Genomic DNA, 20,008 nt, shown 5'->3' with positions numbered 1-20,008 from the left:
CCGTCCAGACAGTTATAGAAGAAACTGGAACAGGGTGATTTTAGGCATAGGTGTTCGGACACTTATAGAGATGTCCGGACACCTCCTTAAAATCTGCACCCCGAGGATTGATTTAAACACTCATTTCGCGAATCTTCTTAACATACCCGACCTAAACAAGCCCTAAACCCCATTTTCTCTCAAATTTCCTTCCTCCCATCAACTTAAGATATCAATCAAGGTAAGGTGGTCCTCTTTCAAGTTGTTTCAAGTTGGATTCATGACTTCTCTATCTAGCTTATATATTCTTAAATTCCTCTCTTTGTTCTAATCTTTCAAGGTTTGAACACAAACTCAAATCCATGAGTTCTTACATCATTTGAGGCCTAAAGGAAGTTTGAATCCCTTCCTTCTACTTGTTTCTATAACCTTGGTAAGTTTCTTAAACCTAAAAGCTAGTATTTAGAGATTGGGTGATTTGGGATTCTAGGGTTTTGTAGATTTGGGGGAAAATCTTTAAATTAGATGAAATTAGTGATTTAATAGGTTGATTTAGACTTGTTTATGGTTGTATTGCTAGATTCTATTGTTGGTTGAAGTAGCAAACTTGAGTAGGTGAAGTTCAAGAACTTGGAAAGTTTTGGGTAAGAGAAGGTAATGGGTTCTTGATTTATTGGATTAATTTGTGTTAGATATGTGTAATTGAAGTTGTTTGTATATTGATTTGGAGGATGGGTTTACCGAATAATAGGTTGGTTGAGGCCGGGAAAGGTCAAGGTTGAGTATTAATTTACATAGCTAATTTTTGAAGTGTGAGGTAGGGAAATTCCACCTTTGTTCTCTTGAATATGTTATCCTATTACGAATGTTTCTCTTTCTCAATGTTCATTAAAATTGGTTCTCGCCTTAATTGCACCTACGGGAGAACAACCCTACTCTGTGATATCCTTATTGTATGATTTGAATTATATTACATACCCTACTTGTTCAATCTTCCATTGAGCATGAATTACTCTTGAACATGCATCATGTAGTAGTAGTATATATATGTACTTAGGTTGTATGTATACCCTATTGCATAACCATGTTGGACATGCATTGTAATTGCATGGAAGATGTCGGGTATGGACCCGTATATCTCCTAGTTGTGATTGATGTGAAATGTGGAATGTCGTTGGGCCGTTTAGGGTTCCCATGAGTACGGGAATGCCAGTGGACCGGATTAGGATTCCATATGTGCTCGAAACACCATGCGATGATGTCGTTGAGCTGTTCAGGGTCCTGATATGTGTAGGGATGCCAGTGGGCCAAGTTAGGATCTCGTATGGCGTGGTTATCTATTTGTGTTTGGTGTACATGATGTTAGCTATCATATTGTTGCATTTTGTGTCTTTCTTTTATATTTCAGCCTTATGTTATTCACTTACTCTTTATTATTCCCTACTGGGCCTTTCGCTCACCCTTTTCTTTCTCCCATTCCCTCCTCGCAGGTGAGTCTAGTTCCGGTACCAGGGTCTCGGATCAGGAGGAGGGTGCGTGACATGGATGGACCCATGGAGAGTGATAGGACTAGATAGTTCTAAACTTGATTTATGTTATTACTATTTTGGTCGTATCTATATTTCTTAGTTGAGACGTCGTGTGATATCCATATTCTTGACTGAGGAATGGACGGTAGGGAGGGTACTCCGTGTGATCAGGACTCCCAGACTGGGTTTCTAGACTTTGTGTCCTGACGATATCTTATGTCTGCTGGATTGCTACTTGTGTTGATTGTTGATTTCACATGTTATTGTGCGTGGAGAAATTATGTGTGATTGTTAGGTGGCCTGAGGCACTGCTTAGAATTGAGAATTTAACTGTGATATGAATTGTTAGATGGCCGAAGGCCCTGCCTAGGTTGTGGTTATATTAGTGATTTTGCTGCGTGTTTACTTCAGGTTGGCATCCTCCGTATTATGGGGAGGTGCTGTCAAAATTTCGGGTGGTGTGATGATTGAATTTATTATAGTTTGATTTATATGGTACCAAAAGTAACGCATTCCGGGTCGGGGAATTACAGGTGCCTCTTTTTTTTTTGAGGGAAAAAATATTCATTATTATATAGAAGAGTAAGAAATTGCAAAGGTATTACAACAATGGAGAGCATAACAGAATCTAAACAATTCATTTCATGACGCGCCAAAGAGTCAACCAACTGGTTGTTGCTTCTAGGAGTATGAACTATTTCACATTGAGAATCCTTTAGAAGGAGAAGAATAAAATCCACGTAAGAACCATAGGGCGCAAGCACGGTTCTATTGGATTGCAGGTCAGAGACAATAATAAGCGCATCTCCCTCAAGAATAAAGTTCGTAAGATTCATGGCCACGGTTAACTCAACTTCGAAAAGAAAGGTTGTAACTTCTGCATAGAGACTCCCCCTGTTGATGGAATGCGTTTGAAGCTGGAAGCTAAGAGTGCATTTGGTTTAAGTGTTTTCTAGTTTCATTTTCTAGAAAACAGAAAATACCTTAGAAAACATGTTTGGTTAGCTGTTTTAGAAAACATAGAAATAAAAAATGACTGGAAAATAGAAAACAATAAAAAGTCGTTTTCTAAAATAGAAAACACGGAATTCTATCTGCTCCGTCTTCGACTTCGTATTTCCCTTGTTTTTGTATTAAGTATTCTCCTCATCTAATCTTGCCATCTTCCCCTTTCACTCTCTTCCACCTCAAGATTCCAATCGACTCGAAATTTTAGATCCAGGTCTCCTTGATAGTTGATTTGTAGATCTACGAGCACATGCCATAATCTTCTTTGAGAGATTTCATGGAGTGAAATTTCTCTATTTTCGTGAGTTGTTCGCCTCAGGTGATCTGACTGGGTTCAAGCGTGCTGTTGATGAGGAGGGTCACGATGTCAATGAGACTATTTTTTGGTATGGGAGGAGAATCGAGTCGAAGTCAGTAGTTTAGAGGAGAGGACACCACTCAGATGTCAATGAGACTAGTTATTTGAATTGTTTCGGGAAGAGATGTTATAAAAGAAAGTCTCCATCCTGGTTCTCTATTTTTTTTACTGTAAGTTGTCTCTTGGTTGGTTTGGCTTTATGTTGTAACCTTTGTGGTGCTTTCATTGATCAATTGAGAGGTATCAATGCTGTTAACAGAGTTGCACTCAAAGTGTTTGTTGAAATTCCCCATCTATTGTTTGTATCAATTATTTTGGTTAAGAGTTTTTTAAATGGAATAACAAAAACAAGAATATGAAATTGATGCGAAGGGTATCTCTGATCAAAGATAACATGAGGAAAAACCACTAAAGGTGGTTTGAGCATTTACAACTTATTAAGGCTGGTGTTCATGTATGAAAGAAAACTGCAAAAATTTAAGCAGCAGATATTCAAAATACAATAGGGAGGCCAAGAGAGGAGTAGACAAAAGTGCTAAGAAGAAGACAGACACCATACGATTAATGGGTTATTGGGCTGATTTTTAACGGACTCCATTACTATTTTCCCTAGGAAGATTTTGAAGCTGGGCAGTTTGGTGATCATCGGCAAGGATGAGTTTCTTCATTTTCAAAGTATAGTCTCACCCTTTCTTAACCTTTTTACAATGTTACTTCAAACTGCTTGTTCTTGTTGCAAATAAATTGAGAACTGAGATGCATATGCCACAATGGAAAATAGAAAATAATTTTTCGATTCAAACCAAACATGTTTTCTGGTTTTAGAAAATAGAAATAGAAAATAGGGATGGAAAATAAAAACAGTAAATAGAAAATAGAAAATAGAAAACAGAAAACAAATCAAATGCACTCTAATATTTTCCCATTAGAATCTCTCACAAACACCCCTACACTCGCATAAGGATTGACAACCGACCAACCTGCATCAACATTGATTTTCACTCTCCTAATTGGAGGATGGAACTGGAGAAGTTAGACTTGAGAAAGGATGCCTTAATGATGATATCTTGGATGGGCATTAAATGGTTCTCATGAAGTAATATGTTCCTTCCAAACCAAATGAAAAAGAATAACCTGAAGCAATCTTCTAGTAATTCCTTTGGAAGAGAAGCAACCAATTGTGCCATCCAAGATTGGGGGGAGAGAACAGAGCCAATTAGAGAACAAACTCTAGCAATTTTTGGCCTCCAAATTGGAACAGTCCATGGGCAATTCCATAAAAGGTGGAAGCTAGATTCATTAGCAGTATTACAGCAAATGCATCTACCATTGATCTCAATGTCTCTCTTGATTAGATTGTCTTTTGTTGGTAGTGCATTATGAGCCAACCTCCACACAAAATTAAGAACGTGGGGGAAGAGATAGCTTGTTAAGCTTGGACCATGGTACCTCCAGAGAGGAAGTCTGAGCTTGCTCAAAAAGAGGAGAGTTGCCAAGAGCAAGTCTATAAGCAGATTTCACTGTGAAGTGGCCATCCCGATTATGAGTCCACATGTAGCTGTCCCAAAATCTCCTTTGAAGGAGAGGAATCTTTTGTATTGCCGCAACAGTGTGTGGATCGAAGAGAGAAGAGAGCAGGCTGCAATCTTAGGTGGTGGAAGTTGAATCAAATATGTCAGAGACTTTCAAACCTTCTGATATCGAGGCTAGAGGGGTAGGAATGTCAGAGTGTATGTCAGGGATCCAGGGATCATTCCAAACATTAATTGATTCCCCATTCCCAATTCTCCAACGAACCCCACGAGAAACAAGATTCTTGGCGGAGAGAAGACTGGACCACACAAAAGAGGGATTAGATCCTCGGGAAGCTTTTAGAAAGGAAGTGTGAGGACAGTATCTAGCCTTCATAACCTGGCTGCGAAGAGAAGACTCATTTGTTAGTAGGCGCCAACCTTGTTTAGCCAAAAGGAGGTGCCTCTATATGCATATTTGGTGATGAAGCAATCATTCAACTATAATCATGTACTCATCAAATTAAATAACTTAGAGGTTTAGTTACAAACCATCATCCAAGAAATAAAAACAACTTTCAAATAAGAATACATAGAAAGAAGATTGAAGAAAGCACTATTTAATGATGGAATTGAGTCTTTAGGGAAAGTCTTGAATTCTTGAAACCCTTGCCTAAGATTAGAGAGAAGAAGGATTGCTGCAAAAACCTAAAAAAAGAATGTCTATCTAATTTTCATGGTTCTCCTATTTATATGTTAGGGTTAGACAATTAGGAAACCTAGGAAAAAAAATCAAAAACTGCACTTTCAATGTCGGGCCCACTTGCAACTCATATGGTAGCTCCTATTTTCTCTGGCTCAATTGTGCACACTGGAGCAATCCTGGGCACCGGATAACCCCTGATCCAATAAGCTCTTTTTGGCAAGCTTAAGTGCCTGGGAGTGCTGCAGCGGCCTTTAGGGTCTTTCTAAGGCTGATTTAACCCTTCTTGGATCCATAAAGTTGCTAGGGCTCTCCTACATTAACACACACGAAATTCAAATAGGATCAACTCAATTTCACCATAAATCATCAAGAACTCTCATAGAAATACACATAAAATGTGGTATAAAATATGAATATCAGTTGCTTTCATAAATGGAATCCAGGCCATGATAGATATAGGGGATTTCATTGTTTCTGAACCAGCAATGGGAGTTGATGCCAATATATTCCCGCTAGAGATGGGAACACGTATGGTATCAATTAACATAGGCCAAATGCCTAGATCCACACCAAGACAGAAGGTGATTTTTGAAGACGTTCGGAAATCCAGACTTCCAAACAGAGAGCAATGACCTCATCTACAGACACCAAATCCTAAGGAATTTTATTGTGACCGTCAGCTTTTAGAAGAAGCAACAAGTAAAATCTTTTGGAAGACCAAGGTTTGTTTAGAATGTGGGTTCATACTACTCAATCAGAAACACATGCTACCTAAAGAAGGAAGATTCATCCCAACTCTATGGAAGGGACTAAAGACTCCTTTTTTAGATAGAAGTTTTAAACTGAAGTTCAAGCTCGGGGAGCAAGTTCAATGCCTTGAAGGTATATAAATTCAGAAGAATAGTGCGTAGGTCAGTCCATCACCATTCCCCACGACCCAAATCCAGGATGTTCAAGCCTCCAGTTTGGATAAAGATCTAGCATCTGAAGAAGAAGCACATCCCCACTAAAACCTAGAAAAGGAGGTTACAAAAGAAGCGACAAAAAGAGCATGATGCTGCCAAACTTCCCCAACAGCCATTCCAAGAGATATAGGGAATATTGAAGCTATCCCAAACACAAATGTGTCTATCATGGAACAGCCAGCAGTTGTTGACATTTTGGAAGAACTATTTAGGAAACAAAGTTTAGGAACCAAACAAAGACGTAGCTTAAACATCTCCTTAAGAGGCAACTCGGGGACATCAATCGATTGTGTTCATCCAAGAATAAGCTTCTACAAATACAGAAGATGAGCCAATATCATGTGTTATGTTTGAGAAGCCAACACTCAACATGATTCAGCATCTACGATCACTCTACCTTTCAGGTCATGTGGATGGAATGTTGGTCAGTAGGCTCCAAGTGGACAACAAATCAGTAGCAAACTAGATGCCTTGATCTACCATGCACAAAATTTGTAGGTAAGAGTCTAATTTGGTTTTAATGCTACTATATTAGACTTATAGCAGAGATCTATAACTCAAGGTATCCTTGATGTAAATCTTACTATTGACAACAAGACTATAAAACCACTCTGTTTTTTGTAATCAACTCACATTCCACATATAATCTCTTATTGATGAGAGACTAGATATATGGTAGTTCCATTCTCATTACATCAACGCGTGGTGTTATAGAATGAAAATGATATAAAAGTGAGTAAGACAAACAAGAATCCATTTTTTGCGTTAGCAAACTTTATAGAAGCTAAGCTATATGATGAAGACATTGAAATCTTAGAGTGACAGGCCCGAACAAACATGATAGACCTAAATCAATTACCTTTAACAATGATTCCTCTTTAGAAGAGGTAAAAACTATCTACACTTAGATTTTCGACTCGCTAATGACTAGAATTTATAGGTTGATTATCTCAATCATACAAAAAAGTCAATAATATCAAGACCACTTATATAAGTTGAGTAGGTCAAGGCCTTGAGCCATCAAAGAGGAAATGATTCAGCTCCTTGAAGAATTTTAGGATTATTTTGCTTGGGTGTACAAGAAGATTCCAGGCCTTTCCAGAGAGATCGTAGAACATCGTCTACCAATCAAAGAAGGTTACAAATCGCACAAACAACCTCTTAGAAGGATGTCAAATGAAGTTGCATTGGTGATAAAAAATAAGTTGGAGAGGCATCTCAAGGTTGGGTTCATTAGATGGATTTCTTAAGTAAGGATGTTTATATACCTATCGAAGGGGCATAGTGGATAACATTTATTGGAGAAAGAAGAATCCTACCAAAGTGTATTATTACTGCACGTGTAGCTGATAAGATGATTAAAAGGGGGTGCCAGACTTATTTAACCTATGTCATAAATGATATGATTGAGGGTTCACAGTTAGAGAACATACCAATAGTAAGAGAACACCCGGATGTGTTTCCCACTTTCCCGAGGAGTTATCTAGACTACCCCTTGTACGTGAAATAGATTTTACAATAAACCTGCTACTAGGAACTAAGCCAATATCAATGCCCTTGTCACGCCCTGATTTCCATATAGAAAGGCAATGTGAGGAAATCACAAAAATGCCCCGGGATCAAACGACCGATGTGGCGTAACATTGCTTAACAATGACACCAACATGTTGAAGCAATCCCTAACATGAAAAATTACCAAAAGTGGTCAAGAAATTTTTTCTCAAAAGCATAATTAAAATGCAATCCATGCAACCTGCATAATCCATACATAATACGCATTCGGACATCCAAATATGGAAACATCTCATTTGGTGTCTGAGCACCCAAATAACATCAACATAATCGAGACATGTCAAGAAATACATGTCAAACATCGTAAAATTTTTAAAAACAAAATAGGCCAATATCCTAATAAACAAAGTAATTCTACATTTCCACTAGATAATCAGAGTGTAAGTAGAACAAATGGAACAAAAAGGAGCAACATGGACTATGTCCGCATCACACGTCCTACAGCTGCTCATCCTCCTGCTCACCTGAGAATAGAGATAAACAAAGAAAATAAAATAGAAATTTAACTGCGTCGAAAAGGAAACTAAAATATAAATTGAAGACGAAAAGGATAAACCGGATATAATGATCCATATATAATGCCCATGCAAACAATGATATAATATTTATCAAGAGTATGCTCAACCTAATGTAATGATTCAATACATTTAAACAAATTACTGAGTATCCCAAATATCGACTTTAAACTATTCTTTAGTCCTACCATGATTCTCTATCTGTCTTTCATTGAAAATCGATCACTAGTTATTACTTAACTAGGTTATAAGTTTGCCTAGCAGGACATCCAGAGCCTTATCTTAGGTATTGGAGTATACAATTCCAATAGCCTACTTCTTGCTAAAGAATTTTGGGTCGAGAGCGTTGCTCAATCTTAGACCCCCACGAATCCCGAGTCGAGAGCTTTGCTCAATCCTAAGCCCTCGCGATTTTGGTTCCTTAGACTATTCCTAGAGCTCAGCTCAGTTAGGCATGAGTTACCGATTATGTCAATCATTTATTCAATCCACAATTCCATTACAAAATCTTATCAAATTCATGATGCATACTACATTATTCCAAAGTTTAAAACATTTACACTATCTCTATGGAGCAAAATTTGCATCTTCACTTATCACAAGAGCTTGAAGTATCTACTCGATCAATGAGAATTGAATTTGTGCCAAAGACGGTGGTTGAAACTCTTCAAGGACTATGACTTCACGATAAAATATAATCCCAAAAATGTTAGTGTTGTTGTAGATGCATTGAGTATAAAAGTGGACTCTGAACCTAGAAAGAGAAGGTATGGTGTAACAAAGATGAAATTTGAATACGAATTGTAGAGGATAGGAGTGCAAATAAAATGAGATATCAAAAAAGGAAAATTGTTGACACATTACAAAATCGGGTTATTTCTTGCCTGTTATCACCACAGAGGCAAAGGACAGCTGTCGGAGATATATATGAGGGAAATTACATGGAGTACCCCGGTTAATAATCTCAGATAGGGACACGATTCACATATAAGTTTTGAGGACAACTTCAGAAGATGTTAGGGATACGAATAAATTTTAAGTATGATACATCATCCTCAAACAGACAGTTAGTCAAATTATACAACACAAACAATAGAGAACATGCTATGAGTATGTGTCTTGGATTTTAAAGGAGGATGAGATATATATATATATACAGTTGGTTGAATTCGGCTACAACAATAACTATCAAGCAAGCATTGACATGGCACCTTTTGAAGCGTTGTATGCAAGAAAATGTCAAACTCTTGTATGTTGGGATGAGGAAAGAGTTCAATAATAGGCCAACAAGAAGATTATAGAATGGACCTTGAAAAAGATAAATATGGTTAAGAATAACCTTCAAGTGGCCCAGGATAGACAAAAACATGCCGGGAGTCATCGAGAGAGATAGAGAAAGAGTTGAAGTTCAATGTAGATTATGTGATCCTGATCTTACAATTCTATTAAATTACTTTAGTTACATTGATGATGAGGCGTTGGAATCAATGTTATATAACGATGTTCAGCTAACTGATATGATAAAACTATGTAACACTTATATCAACTGAATCCAAACTAAACATAAACACACGTTAAATTTGGTTGTTGCAAGTAATAAAAAATATCTAATAATAAGTACCTCATAGATGATCACAACCACTAGAAAGAAAGCACCGAACACCATTTTACTAAATCCAATGCAAAATGAAAGGTCAAGATTAATAGACATTAAAACTCAAATGCACAGTACAAAATCACTATAGTTTAAAGGCGCCCATTATCCTTTTGGAGTAACACCATGAGAGCTCAAAACATCAAGGTTTAACTAAGCTGTTACACATTCCATGGAGTAAACAACCTGCAAAAAGAAGGAAAAAAAAAAGTAGATGCAAGAAACACCACCAAAAGGAAATAGGCATCAACAATGTGAAGAACAAGACTAACAACTTTTGAGTTCCAAAGAAGGAGGACATATGTAATTGGTAAGAGACCCTAAATTATTTCATTAATGTCACTAACAAAAAGAATATTGCTATACTACTAGGTGAAACAATATGCCTATACTTCTGTCAATGTTATTCAACATTAACATTGAATGATGGAGACAGTGAACATTGTGATAATTGTTGATAGTTATCAAGACAACAAAAATAAATTGCAAAAGACACGGAAGAAGAAGCTCTCGCACATTAATACAAAATCAATCTTAGTGTCAAATTAAAATTTTGTCAGTTCATAGACAACCAATTGTTCAATTTTACTTTCAAAGCCTCTGTCTGCTAAGTATTATTCTTTTCAATTCTTGCCAATTTCAAAACTTGTCAAGCCTACATTGAATTCAATTTCTTATTCTCTTTTGGTCAAGCTCTATTCATCATTTAATCAAATACTTTATCAACTTTCAATTCAAGCAATGCAATTCGATTCTTCTTGTGGCGTTTACTCGTTGAAGTCAATGGTAAATTTCTGTAAGTTTGTTAAATTTTACATTCAATGAGTTACAAGTACATTTTTATATGTTTTTTTTCTTTGATAACAGTTATTGTTAGTTGAAACTATTGCTACCGACGGAAGCTTTTGAATCCAGATTGTCATTAAGGACCCTTTAACAATTGTACAATCTTCTTTCTCAAGTTGGATTTTGTACGCATTCTCATTTTCATTTTTATTATAGTTGAAATACTACAGACTTCTAGCATGCTTGACATTCATAACCAATCATCATAGTCCGCCTATAAGGGACAATAGATGTCACAAAGATAAACCACAATAACAAAATTCAATAGTTCCAACTTCAAACATCAAGATAATTATGTAACATAGAAACATGATAAATAAACTCTAAAGTAAAAAAGCTTAAAAGCTAAAACCACATGGTGCTAATTCACATGGAGTGGATAGACAAATGCAAAGAGAAAGTAGAGTAACAAGACATGAAAAAGTAGGAATGAGTGGAAAAGAAGGAATAACAAGAATAGGAGGAAGAAAGGTTTGCCATCATCCTAGCAACTAAACAGTTGACAAAAGAGCAATGGATTACAAAGTTACAAAACATCTTGAAGATCTTCTATTTGACGTGACAACGCCGTTAACTTCTATTTGAAAACCACCATAGAACAATTAGATTCCAAACTTACAAAGCATCTTGAAGATCTTTAAAAAGTTTACTGATAAGAACACACCCAAATACAAGCACCACAAAGATGGAATAGAACTTAAACTACTGAAGATTGACAATGATAATTTGCTTTTTGAGGAATCAGTAGCCTCCCAATGGCTTTAGAGAAGCCAACAACTTGCAAATATTTCACACTACACAAAACCTTATTCCTTATTCTCCCACAACCCCATTTAAACTACCAATACAGAAACTGTTATAATGATTACCTAATAGAAAAGCAACGTGTTACCCTCTTAGCTAACCACCTATCCCACCTTGTTGTATAAGATCACTCCTCTTATGCAGGTCTATCATTAACCCAAGACATTGCAAACACCATTTACCTTATTAAAAAAAATCACAAATTCTTTCTTTTGGCCAATTTAGTCCTCTAATCAAAAGAAACATTCGAACTCTTATAAACATCAATATATGATTTCAAAGCATGCACCCAAATCTTAGCCACCTTACCAATCCACCTCCTATCTAGAACAACTAGGGAAGAAAAAAATGGCTGGTGAACCTACCAAGTCTACAGTTCATAATGACATTTAATCATCTTTACCCATTGAATTATAGTAACACAAAGGACTCTAAGGTTCCACATTAAAGAAACCTAATACCAATCCTTCCTCAGACATTTACATGGCACAAGCATAGAAAAATAAACCCCAATCATGCAGGAATCCTGATTCGTTCACAAAACTGCATAATCATAACATGCATGTGAAGTCTAGCTCAAAACTTCCTACAAAAAAGAGATAAAATAAACTAAGTTCTTTATAAAACAAAATAACATGACTTCGATATCCCTTCCCATGCATCCTATGCTCAAGTTCTTCATTTGAAAACATTTGGAAAACAAAATTGTGAGCTACAAGCCCGTAAGTAGACAAACCTGAAAATTCAAAAAGAAAGAAGACTTTAAAACAATATGCATTAAATTTTGTTGTCAATTCACATACACTTTCGGACAGTTTATTAAGAAGGATTCAAAATATGAAATGATTTGAAATCATACGAAACGATACGAAATCACCATTAAAGTTTTGTCCATATCAAAAATATATAGTAAAACTCTATTCATATTTCATTCAACAAAACATTCTTTGAAATAACTAAAATTCTTGAAATCATTTAACAAAGCCTTCCTAAATTTCTTTACAAAAATATTTTGAAGCTAACTTTATTTTTACTTTTAAAACAAAAGGAGCATGTCTACTTACACTCTTACTTGAACGGAGATGAGATTATGCCTAAGATCGATTTCCTTCCTATGAAGAGCACTCGTCCCTTCCTCATATACTCTTCTATCGTTCCTACTATCTTTGACGTCGCTCTTTTCTTCTTCTCTTTTTTTAGTATAAGATGAAAACCTAATATTTTAAAGTTGTGGGGCTACATATCAGTGGGATAACATTTATTAAAGGTACAAGGGCCCAAACTTGGTTTGGGTCCTTTCACTTAAAACTCAAAAGAAGTAAAAAGTTCTAACTTTGTTGTAGTTGTATTGCACATAGACGAGATCGTTGAGTTTTTTTATATTGTAGTTGTAGTGTAATATTCCATTATACCTATTGTTGACCATTAGGTTATGCCTTTAACATGTATTCTCTAAAGTCATAATCTCTGTGATGTTATTGCCCTAATAACATGTACAAGATTGATTGAGAAAAAAAGCCAACATCAAAGAAAGTAAGAGAGTAAAATTGAATTCGAGTGAGGAGTTTTTAACATCAACATGTCAACTAGATTTACATAGTACATCATCACTGTCATAACATGATCCATATCATAACATCAAAGGAAAATATAGCACTAAAAAAATCAATTAGCATAACATTAGCTCCAACAAAAAAAATCCATCTACATTATTAACTTTGTGTACAGATTACATGATCAAAAAATGGTAAAAGTCATTTACTAAGTCATTAAATCAATGACACATAAGCTGATTGTCTGTTGAAATTTAGATCTCCGTTACTCTGATAAAGGTCAATGCATGGAAGAATCCACAATGATGCTTAAACAGAGTATATGGAGTGTAATTTTTTCAATTTAAATTGGAGTGGGTGCACTTAGAATGGCCTCAACCACAGGAGGTGTTGATGACTTTTGCCTATTAAAAAATCTATAAACAGTATCAACTTTGTGTACAAATTATATGATTACAAATAATCCATCAACAACATCAACTCTGTGTACAGATTATATGATAAAAATAAGCATTAATAGATTGTGTCGTTCCATTGTGTAAAAAATAAACATCATCCTATTGTGTCAATCTTGCATCAAAAAATGAAAAAAAAAACATTATTATCAAGTGCGATTTATTAGATAAACTAAATCAAATAAATTAGTTAACTAACTTAATCAAGACCAATAATGTACTATGACCAATGATGTACCTAAATGTTATTAAGTGCAGGACAATTCCTCTTGTCATGTGATTGCCCTGTTAGCTAGCAATCATGACAATATCTGATCTTTTTAGACATTTTTCACCTCATCTGGTTGAGCATTGTAAAATTCATTTTTCTATATATCCAATATTTTCTATACTTCATGCTTTTAACTCCAAAATACTAATTTTTTGATGAATTCACACATTTTATCGCACTAAGTTGTTGTGTCAAGACCTTCTTGGTAGAACACATGGAATAGTGAGACCATAACAAATATGAACTTTTATTGGTATTGTCTGTACATGATTATGAGCCCCGTAAAATTTTGAAATAATGAAATTTTGATTAGAAGCTTACGTCACAATAGATATGTAACAACTCGTCCTAGGGGATCCACGGAATTACTAAAATGTCCCAAACACATAAACTCTATGAAAATATTCCAAAGTTCATTTATTGCAAATCCAAAATAAATCCAACTCCTTTAGAAAACATTTAAGACCTAATAAATAATTTAAAGATGAATATATTCTCCCTCGCAATGTTTGGGAGACGACAAATAGACGAGTGTTGCGTGTCAATCCTCCACTCGCAACGCTTCCAATTCCCCTTCCAATCACCATCCTCATCAGTGCCAATCACAGCATCCAATTCCATGGAAGATGCTAAAGAACAAGAATAAGAAATTAAGAACCACATGACATACTCACTTGTCATCAACCACCGACAACCCAATTCACATGGCTATTCACTGTTGGTCATCCACATCGGAAGCAGAAACCAAATCTCTCACATGGCATTGTTCCCTGGTCCAGCAACACCCACCATGAATCCATGGTTAATAGCCCGTACAAGAATCTGCTCTTCCAACCCATTTTCCTTATCTTCAACATTTCACTTCAGTCCCCTTTTGTTGATTTGGGTCTTTTCTCATGGATACAAGTAGAGAAACCGAATCGTCTGCCTCGCCCGAGTCGACTGGGCCGTCTTCGTTTCCAGACAAGGTGTTGAAGCTAGTGCTTCCTCTGATCGAAACCCACAAAGACCGTAACTCTGTCTCTCTGGTTTGCAAGGACTGCTACAATTCCGAGCGCTTGTCGCGTTCCCGTCTGTTTATCGGCAACTGTTACTCAGTCTCCCCTGAAATTGTTGTCAGGAGGTTCCCCAATATCCGAAGTGTGACTCTAAAGGGGAAGCCTCGATTCTCCGACTTCAATCTGGTGCCGGAAGGTTGGGGCGCCGATGTCCACGCTTGGCTTGTCATGTTTGCTTCCAAGTACCCGTTTCTTGAGGAGCTCAGGCTGAAGAGAATGGTTATCAGTGATGAGAGTCTGGAGTTTTTGGCTTTCAACTTTCCTGATTTTAAGAAGCTCTCACTCTCAAGCTGTGATGGGTTCAGCACTGACGGGCTTGCAGCCATTGCCACAGATTGCAAGTACGAATTTATTCTGTCATTGTTAATTGTTAGATTATTGTTGGTTGCTTGCTTTTATGCATCATTTTCATTCTGTTTTTGGGTACTTGTGGGCACGGTCGTTTTTTTTGGGTTTTGATTAAGCGGTTTTTGTCTGAAAGAGTGATATTTGTTTCAGAACTAACCATGAGGCCTCAATATCCTCTTATCCGTCCTTTTTCTCTTTTTTATTCAAGCATAAAGTTTCTTGTTCAGTAGAACTATCTAGGGATTTTGCGAATTAAATCTAACTGACTGTTGAATTTAGAGTTGCTTGTTTCCCATCCATTGTATAGCTCTTTGGAAAGAATTTCTGATTATGCTCTTTTAACAGGAATTTGATTGAGCTCGACATACAGGAGAACATTATTGATGACAGAAGTGGAGATTGGTTGAGCTGCTTTCCTGAAAACTTAACATCATTGGAAGTCCTGAACTTTGCTAATCTGAATAGGGAAGTTGATTTTGATGCACTCCAGAGACTTGTTGGTCGGTGCAAATCATTGAAGGTTTTGAAGGTTAATGGAAGTATTTCATTGGAACAATTAGAAGAGCTGCTAGTTTGTGCTCCCCAATTGACGGAGCTTGGCACTGGTTCATTCTCACAAGAGATAACAGTCCAGTACACTGATATTGAAACAGCATTTGGCAATTGTGAAAATCTGCATAGCCTCTCTGGTTTATGGGAAGCAACTGCACTGAATCTCCCAGTTATGTTCCCTGCCTGTGCAAATTTGACTTTCCTAAATTTGAGCTATGCAGCTTTACAAGGTGGTGACATTGCTGAGCTTCTTGCTCAGTGTCCACATCTTCGGCGTCTTTGGGTAAGAAACCATTACCTCCAATATCGTTTTGTTAATTTCTTTTCATGGAAGCTGATTAGTCTCTGGTGGTTAATATAATAAGGTAGAGTGGAAGATAAATTATTATTCTTTTTTATATTTGATTTTCATGTGCCATAAGTAATAGCAGTTTTGGATATATACATGAGGAGACAGTTATATTTAATATTTTAGTCAATAATGGAAGCATTATGATGCAGCAATCAAATAGCACTTTCAGTTGATGAATATTACTTGGGAGATTTGGCTAATCTGATTTCTTACTTGCTAACTGTAATAGTCTAATATGAACGGTTTATTATGCTCTTCTGTTGTTAATGCTGAACTATTCGCACAGATACCTAACATAGTAAGATTTTTGGTAAGCAGTGTAACATTGACTTGTAATCCTGGATAAATTTGGGTAGATGAACTTCATGTGAATTTTTTTTTGAGGGATAGTTAATTCTATCGGTAAGTATTTACAAATAATTGTCAAAAACATATCCTTGCATGCATTGGACTTTCCTAGTTTGACTTATGAGTTGATACAGGTTCTGGACACAGTAGAAGATGAAGGGCTAGAGGCTGTTGGCTCCAGCTGTCCTTTGCTCGAGGAACTCCGTGTTTTTCCTGCAGATCCATTTGATGATAAAGCTATCCATGGGGTGACTGAAGCAGGGTTTATAGCTGTGTCTTATGGCTGCCCAAGACTTCACTATGTCCTCTACTTTTGCCGACAGATGACTAATGCTGCCGTTGCAACAGTCGTGAAGAATTGCCCTGATTTCACCCACTTCCGTCTCTGCATAATTGCTCCAGGCCAGCCAGATTACATAACAAATGAACCTATGGATGAGGCTTTTGGTGCGGTAGTGAAGACTTGTCCAAAGCTACGGAGGCTTTCAGTTTCAGGTCTCTTAACTGACTTGGCATTTGAATACATTGGGAAGTATGCGAAAAACCTGGAAATCCTTTCAGTGGCTTTTGCTGGCAGCAGTGATTGGGGCATGCAGTGTGTCCTGGGAGGATGTCCAAAGTTGAGGAAACTTGAGATTAGGGACTGTCCTTTTGGGGATGCCGCACTTCTCTCTGGTGTGGAGATGTATGAATCTATGAGGTCCTTATGGATGTCTTCCTGCAATGTGACAATGGATGGCTGTAGGAAATTGGCAAGGGAGATGCCAAGGCTTAATGTGGAGGTAATCAAGGAGGATGAGAGGGATGAAGGTCTAGCTGATAAAGTTTATATTTATCGATCTGTTGCAGGTCCAAGAAGGGATGCTCCTCCTTTTGTTCTCACCCTCTAAAGTTTATAAAATGTTTGGTAATACTCTCTCTCTCTCTCTCTCTCTCTCTCTCTCTCTCTCTCTCTCTCTCACACACACACACACACACACACAAAGCGTGGGTTGTTGTGAAAATGTATGCGGAGAGAACCTTTGTTGTGATGGGTCTCCCTTCAAAGGGGATATTTGGAGTGTAATCTCCATATAGTTCATGTGATCTTTAAGAGAGTAAGTGACAAATTGGTGGGATTGTTTTGTGTTTTGACCTACCCCCGATAATAATGTCTTGTCGGCAAAGAACTATCTACCCAAAATTGTGGCTGAAGTCCTGCTTAACCATAGTTTAGGTTGCGTTTTTTTTGCTGACATTACACAACTTAGACCATGGACCCTTTGCCGGGCCTACAGATGCCTCTTGTTGTTCAACTGTGCTATTATTTGTCTTCATGCTGTGAGTTACATGAGTTCTATATTTTCTGCTTGAGTTTATAAGCTCATCTGAATGCTACATCATAAGCTAAATCTCTGGCTATATGCTTTTTATGTGCTTGACAAAAAAATCAATTTATTCAGCAAAGTTTTGAGAGAACAGGTTACTCATATGCAGGCATGGCAGCTGATAAATATCGAACGACAGAAATTCAGAAATTGTTGATTGAAAATAACAGACTAAGGAACGACAAAGCTTTAGTGTCTTTAACTACTGTTGATTTAATGCTTATTCAGTTATGGTCTCCAAGGATGGAATGAACTGTTCATCTGAGTTCAGCATTTTGAAGTGCTTGATTTTAAGATTAATGCAGAAGTTGATGAAGCAGCCATGGCAGGGGGCAGAGACAAACCAAAATAGGTACCTATGAGCCTTGCCATTCTGATGACATTGCCTTTGAAAATCACATATCCAGAGGCAGAACGTACCACCAAAGCATGAGGAATGGAGCACATCTGTGTGGTATTAAGAAAACAATTCTACGAGCATTTTCACTTTTTCAGAATTCTCTCATTCAATTCCATCCTTTGTTTCTCTCTTTATCCTAACTTACGTACGTACTTGTGTTGTTACAGTACATGTACTTGTACTTGTCACACTGAAGATACATGTCCATGTGCTTTTCACGTTTTGACATTTGAATAAAAATGACTCGTTAGCCTATAATTTTGATTATTTCCCACTAAATCTCTCATTCTATGGCTAAAGATTCCTCCCTGTACAATGCAAATGACATTTGACATATTGCGAGACATTATTAATTGAGTGTGTTTGGTGAGGCAGTTACCATAGCAGTACCGCTTTGCGGGACCGCCTCACCAAACAACATAAAATTAATAAATTAATTTTATATTTTACCCAAATTAACAATAGAATTATAATAAATTAATAATTATATTTATAAATTAATAATAAATTAGTAATTATACTTATAAGTTAATAATAAATGAATAATTATACTTATAAGTTAATAATAATCAATAATTATGCGTAAAATTAATAATTATACTTATAAATTAATAATAAGTTAATAATTATTCTTATTAAATTACTATTTAAATATTAAATTAAAGTAGTTATAATTTTTACATGATAAATTATACTTATAAGTTAATAATAATACAAACAAAATATATTTTACACAACTTAATTGCTAACAACAGTTAACAGCTTTATCAAATACCTCACAACTTATTTCAGAGTTTTAAGTTCAGTTTTTTTCATAGCTTAATAGCTAACGTTGAAAATCAACGTAATCGCTCTACAAAACACACACAAACACTTCTGTCTGTTGTTAGCGGCTTTGCTGCACCAAAACTACCGCCAGCATCCGTTGGCTTGGAGCTTTTCTTTTTGGGTGTTTTAAGGCTTTTGCCTTTTTAAAAAAAATAAAAACGACATGGGCCCACTTTATTATTATAAATGTTTTTTTTTTGTTTTTTTAAATAACGTGGGCCCACCTCTATAACACTTATCATTTTAAAAAATCATTTTATATCGAATATTTTTTATAAAAAAGCTTTTTACATTTTATAATGAGTATTTTATAAAAATTATGCGAAGGTTAAACATTTTTTCCATTTTTTTAATTTATAATTAATAATAAAATTAATTTTAATAATAAATTATACTTATTAGACTATTTTTTTAAAAAATTATTATAAAATTTAAGATATATTATTATAAATTTAAATATTATTTTACTTCACAACTTTTGTCCGGTTAAAGGCCAAACCATGACCAATCCGGAAATTATGGTTTTGCATTTTCTGAAACCAACACTAGTCCAAAACCGTCAAAATCGATACAGTCGGTTAACCGAATAAACAGTTCGGTTTCGGTCCGGATATGATTTCCAATTCTGCATAGTGTATTCAACAAGCCCAAATTCCACGATATGTATCTTCAAAGTTCAAACCTTGTAATATGCAAATGCAATATGTACACAGTAATATTCAAAGTGCAGCCAATATGTACACACTACATAGTAATGCAATATCCAAATTCCAAAATGGAAAATCAAAACCCTGTAATGCATTTGCAAACTAGTGGTAGTGGCAAAGTAAATAGAAAATAATCAAATGTCATTGATTTATCCTATTACAATCATCCAACTAAGCCCAAGTATCAAAGTATCGAAACATGAAGTTAAGTATCAAACCATCAATCAAATTGTATTACATTACAGTTAACCATATTCTAAAAGTGACAAATCAAACAAAACAAGTAAACACTAAACAACAGTAGGCACTAGGTAGCACAGCG

At 36.0% G+C, this 20,008-nt stretch overlaps 1 protein-coding gene across 4 annotated transcripts; it reads left to right on the top strand.

Annotated features, from left to right (window-relative positions):
* The first annotated feature begins 14,251 nt into the window (after positions 1–14,251).
* LOC119986239 (protein TRANSPORT INHIBITOR RESPONSE 1-like) lies at positions 14,252–18,418 on the top strand. Of its 4 annotated transcripts, none has more exons than XM_038830812.1 (4): positions 14,252–15,125; positions 15,478–15,967; positions 16,519–17,291; positions 18,057–18,418. In XM_038830812.1, exons 1-3 carry the CDS (start codon positions 14,623–14,625, stop codon positions 17,272–17,274), a joined length of 1,749 nt encoding a protein of 582 aa, XP_038686740.1. In that variant the 5' UTR covers positions 14,252–14,622; the 3' UTR covers positions 17,275–17,291; positions 18,057–18,418. The 4 variants fall into 4 exon arrangements, with proteins under 4 accessions (XP_038686740.1, XP_038686739.1, XP_038686738.1 ...); XM_038830811.1 differs by having other exon boundaries at positions 18,047–18,418; XM_038830810.1 differs by having other exon boundaries at positions 17,980–18,418.
* Positions 18,419–20,008: the final 1,590 nt, after the last annotated feature.

Source organism: Tripterygium wilfordii, chromosome 19 (assembly GCF_013401445.1).
Source record: "Tripterygium wilfordii isolate XIE 37 chromosome 19, ASM1340144v1, whole genome shotgun sequence".
Classification (NCBI taxonomy): domain Eukaryota; kingdom Viridiplantae; phylum Streptophyta; class Magnoliopsida; order Celastrales; family Celastraceae; genus Tripterygium; species Tripterygium wilfordii.
This window is presented reverse-complemented; position numbering and strand designations above follow the sequence as displayed.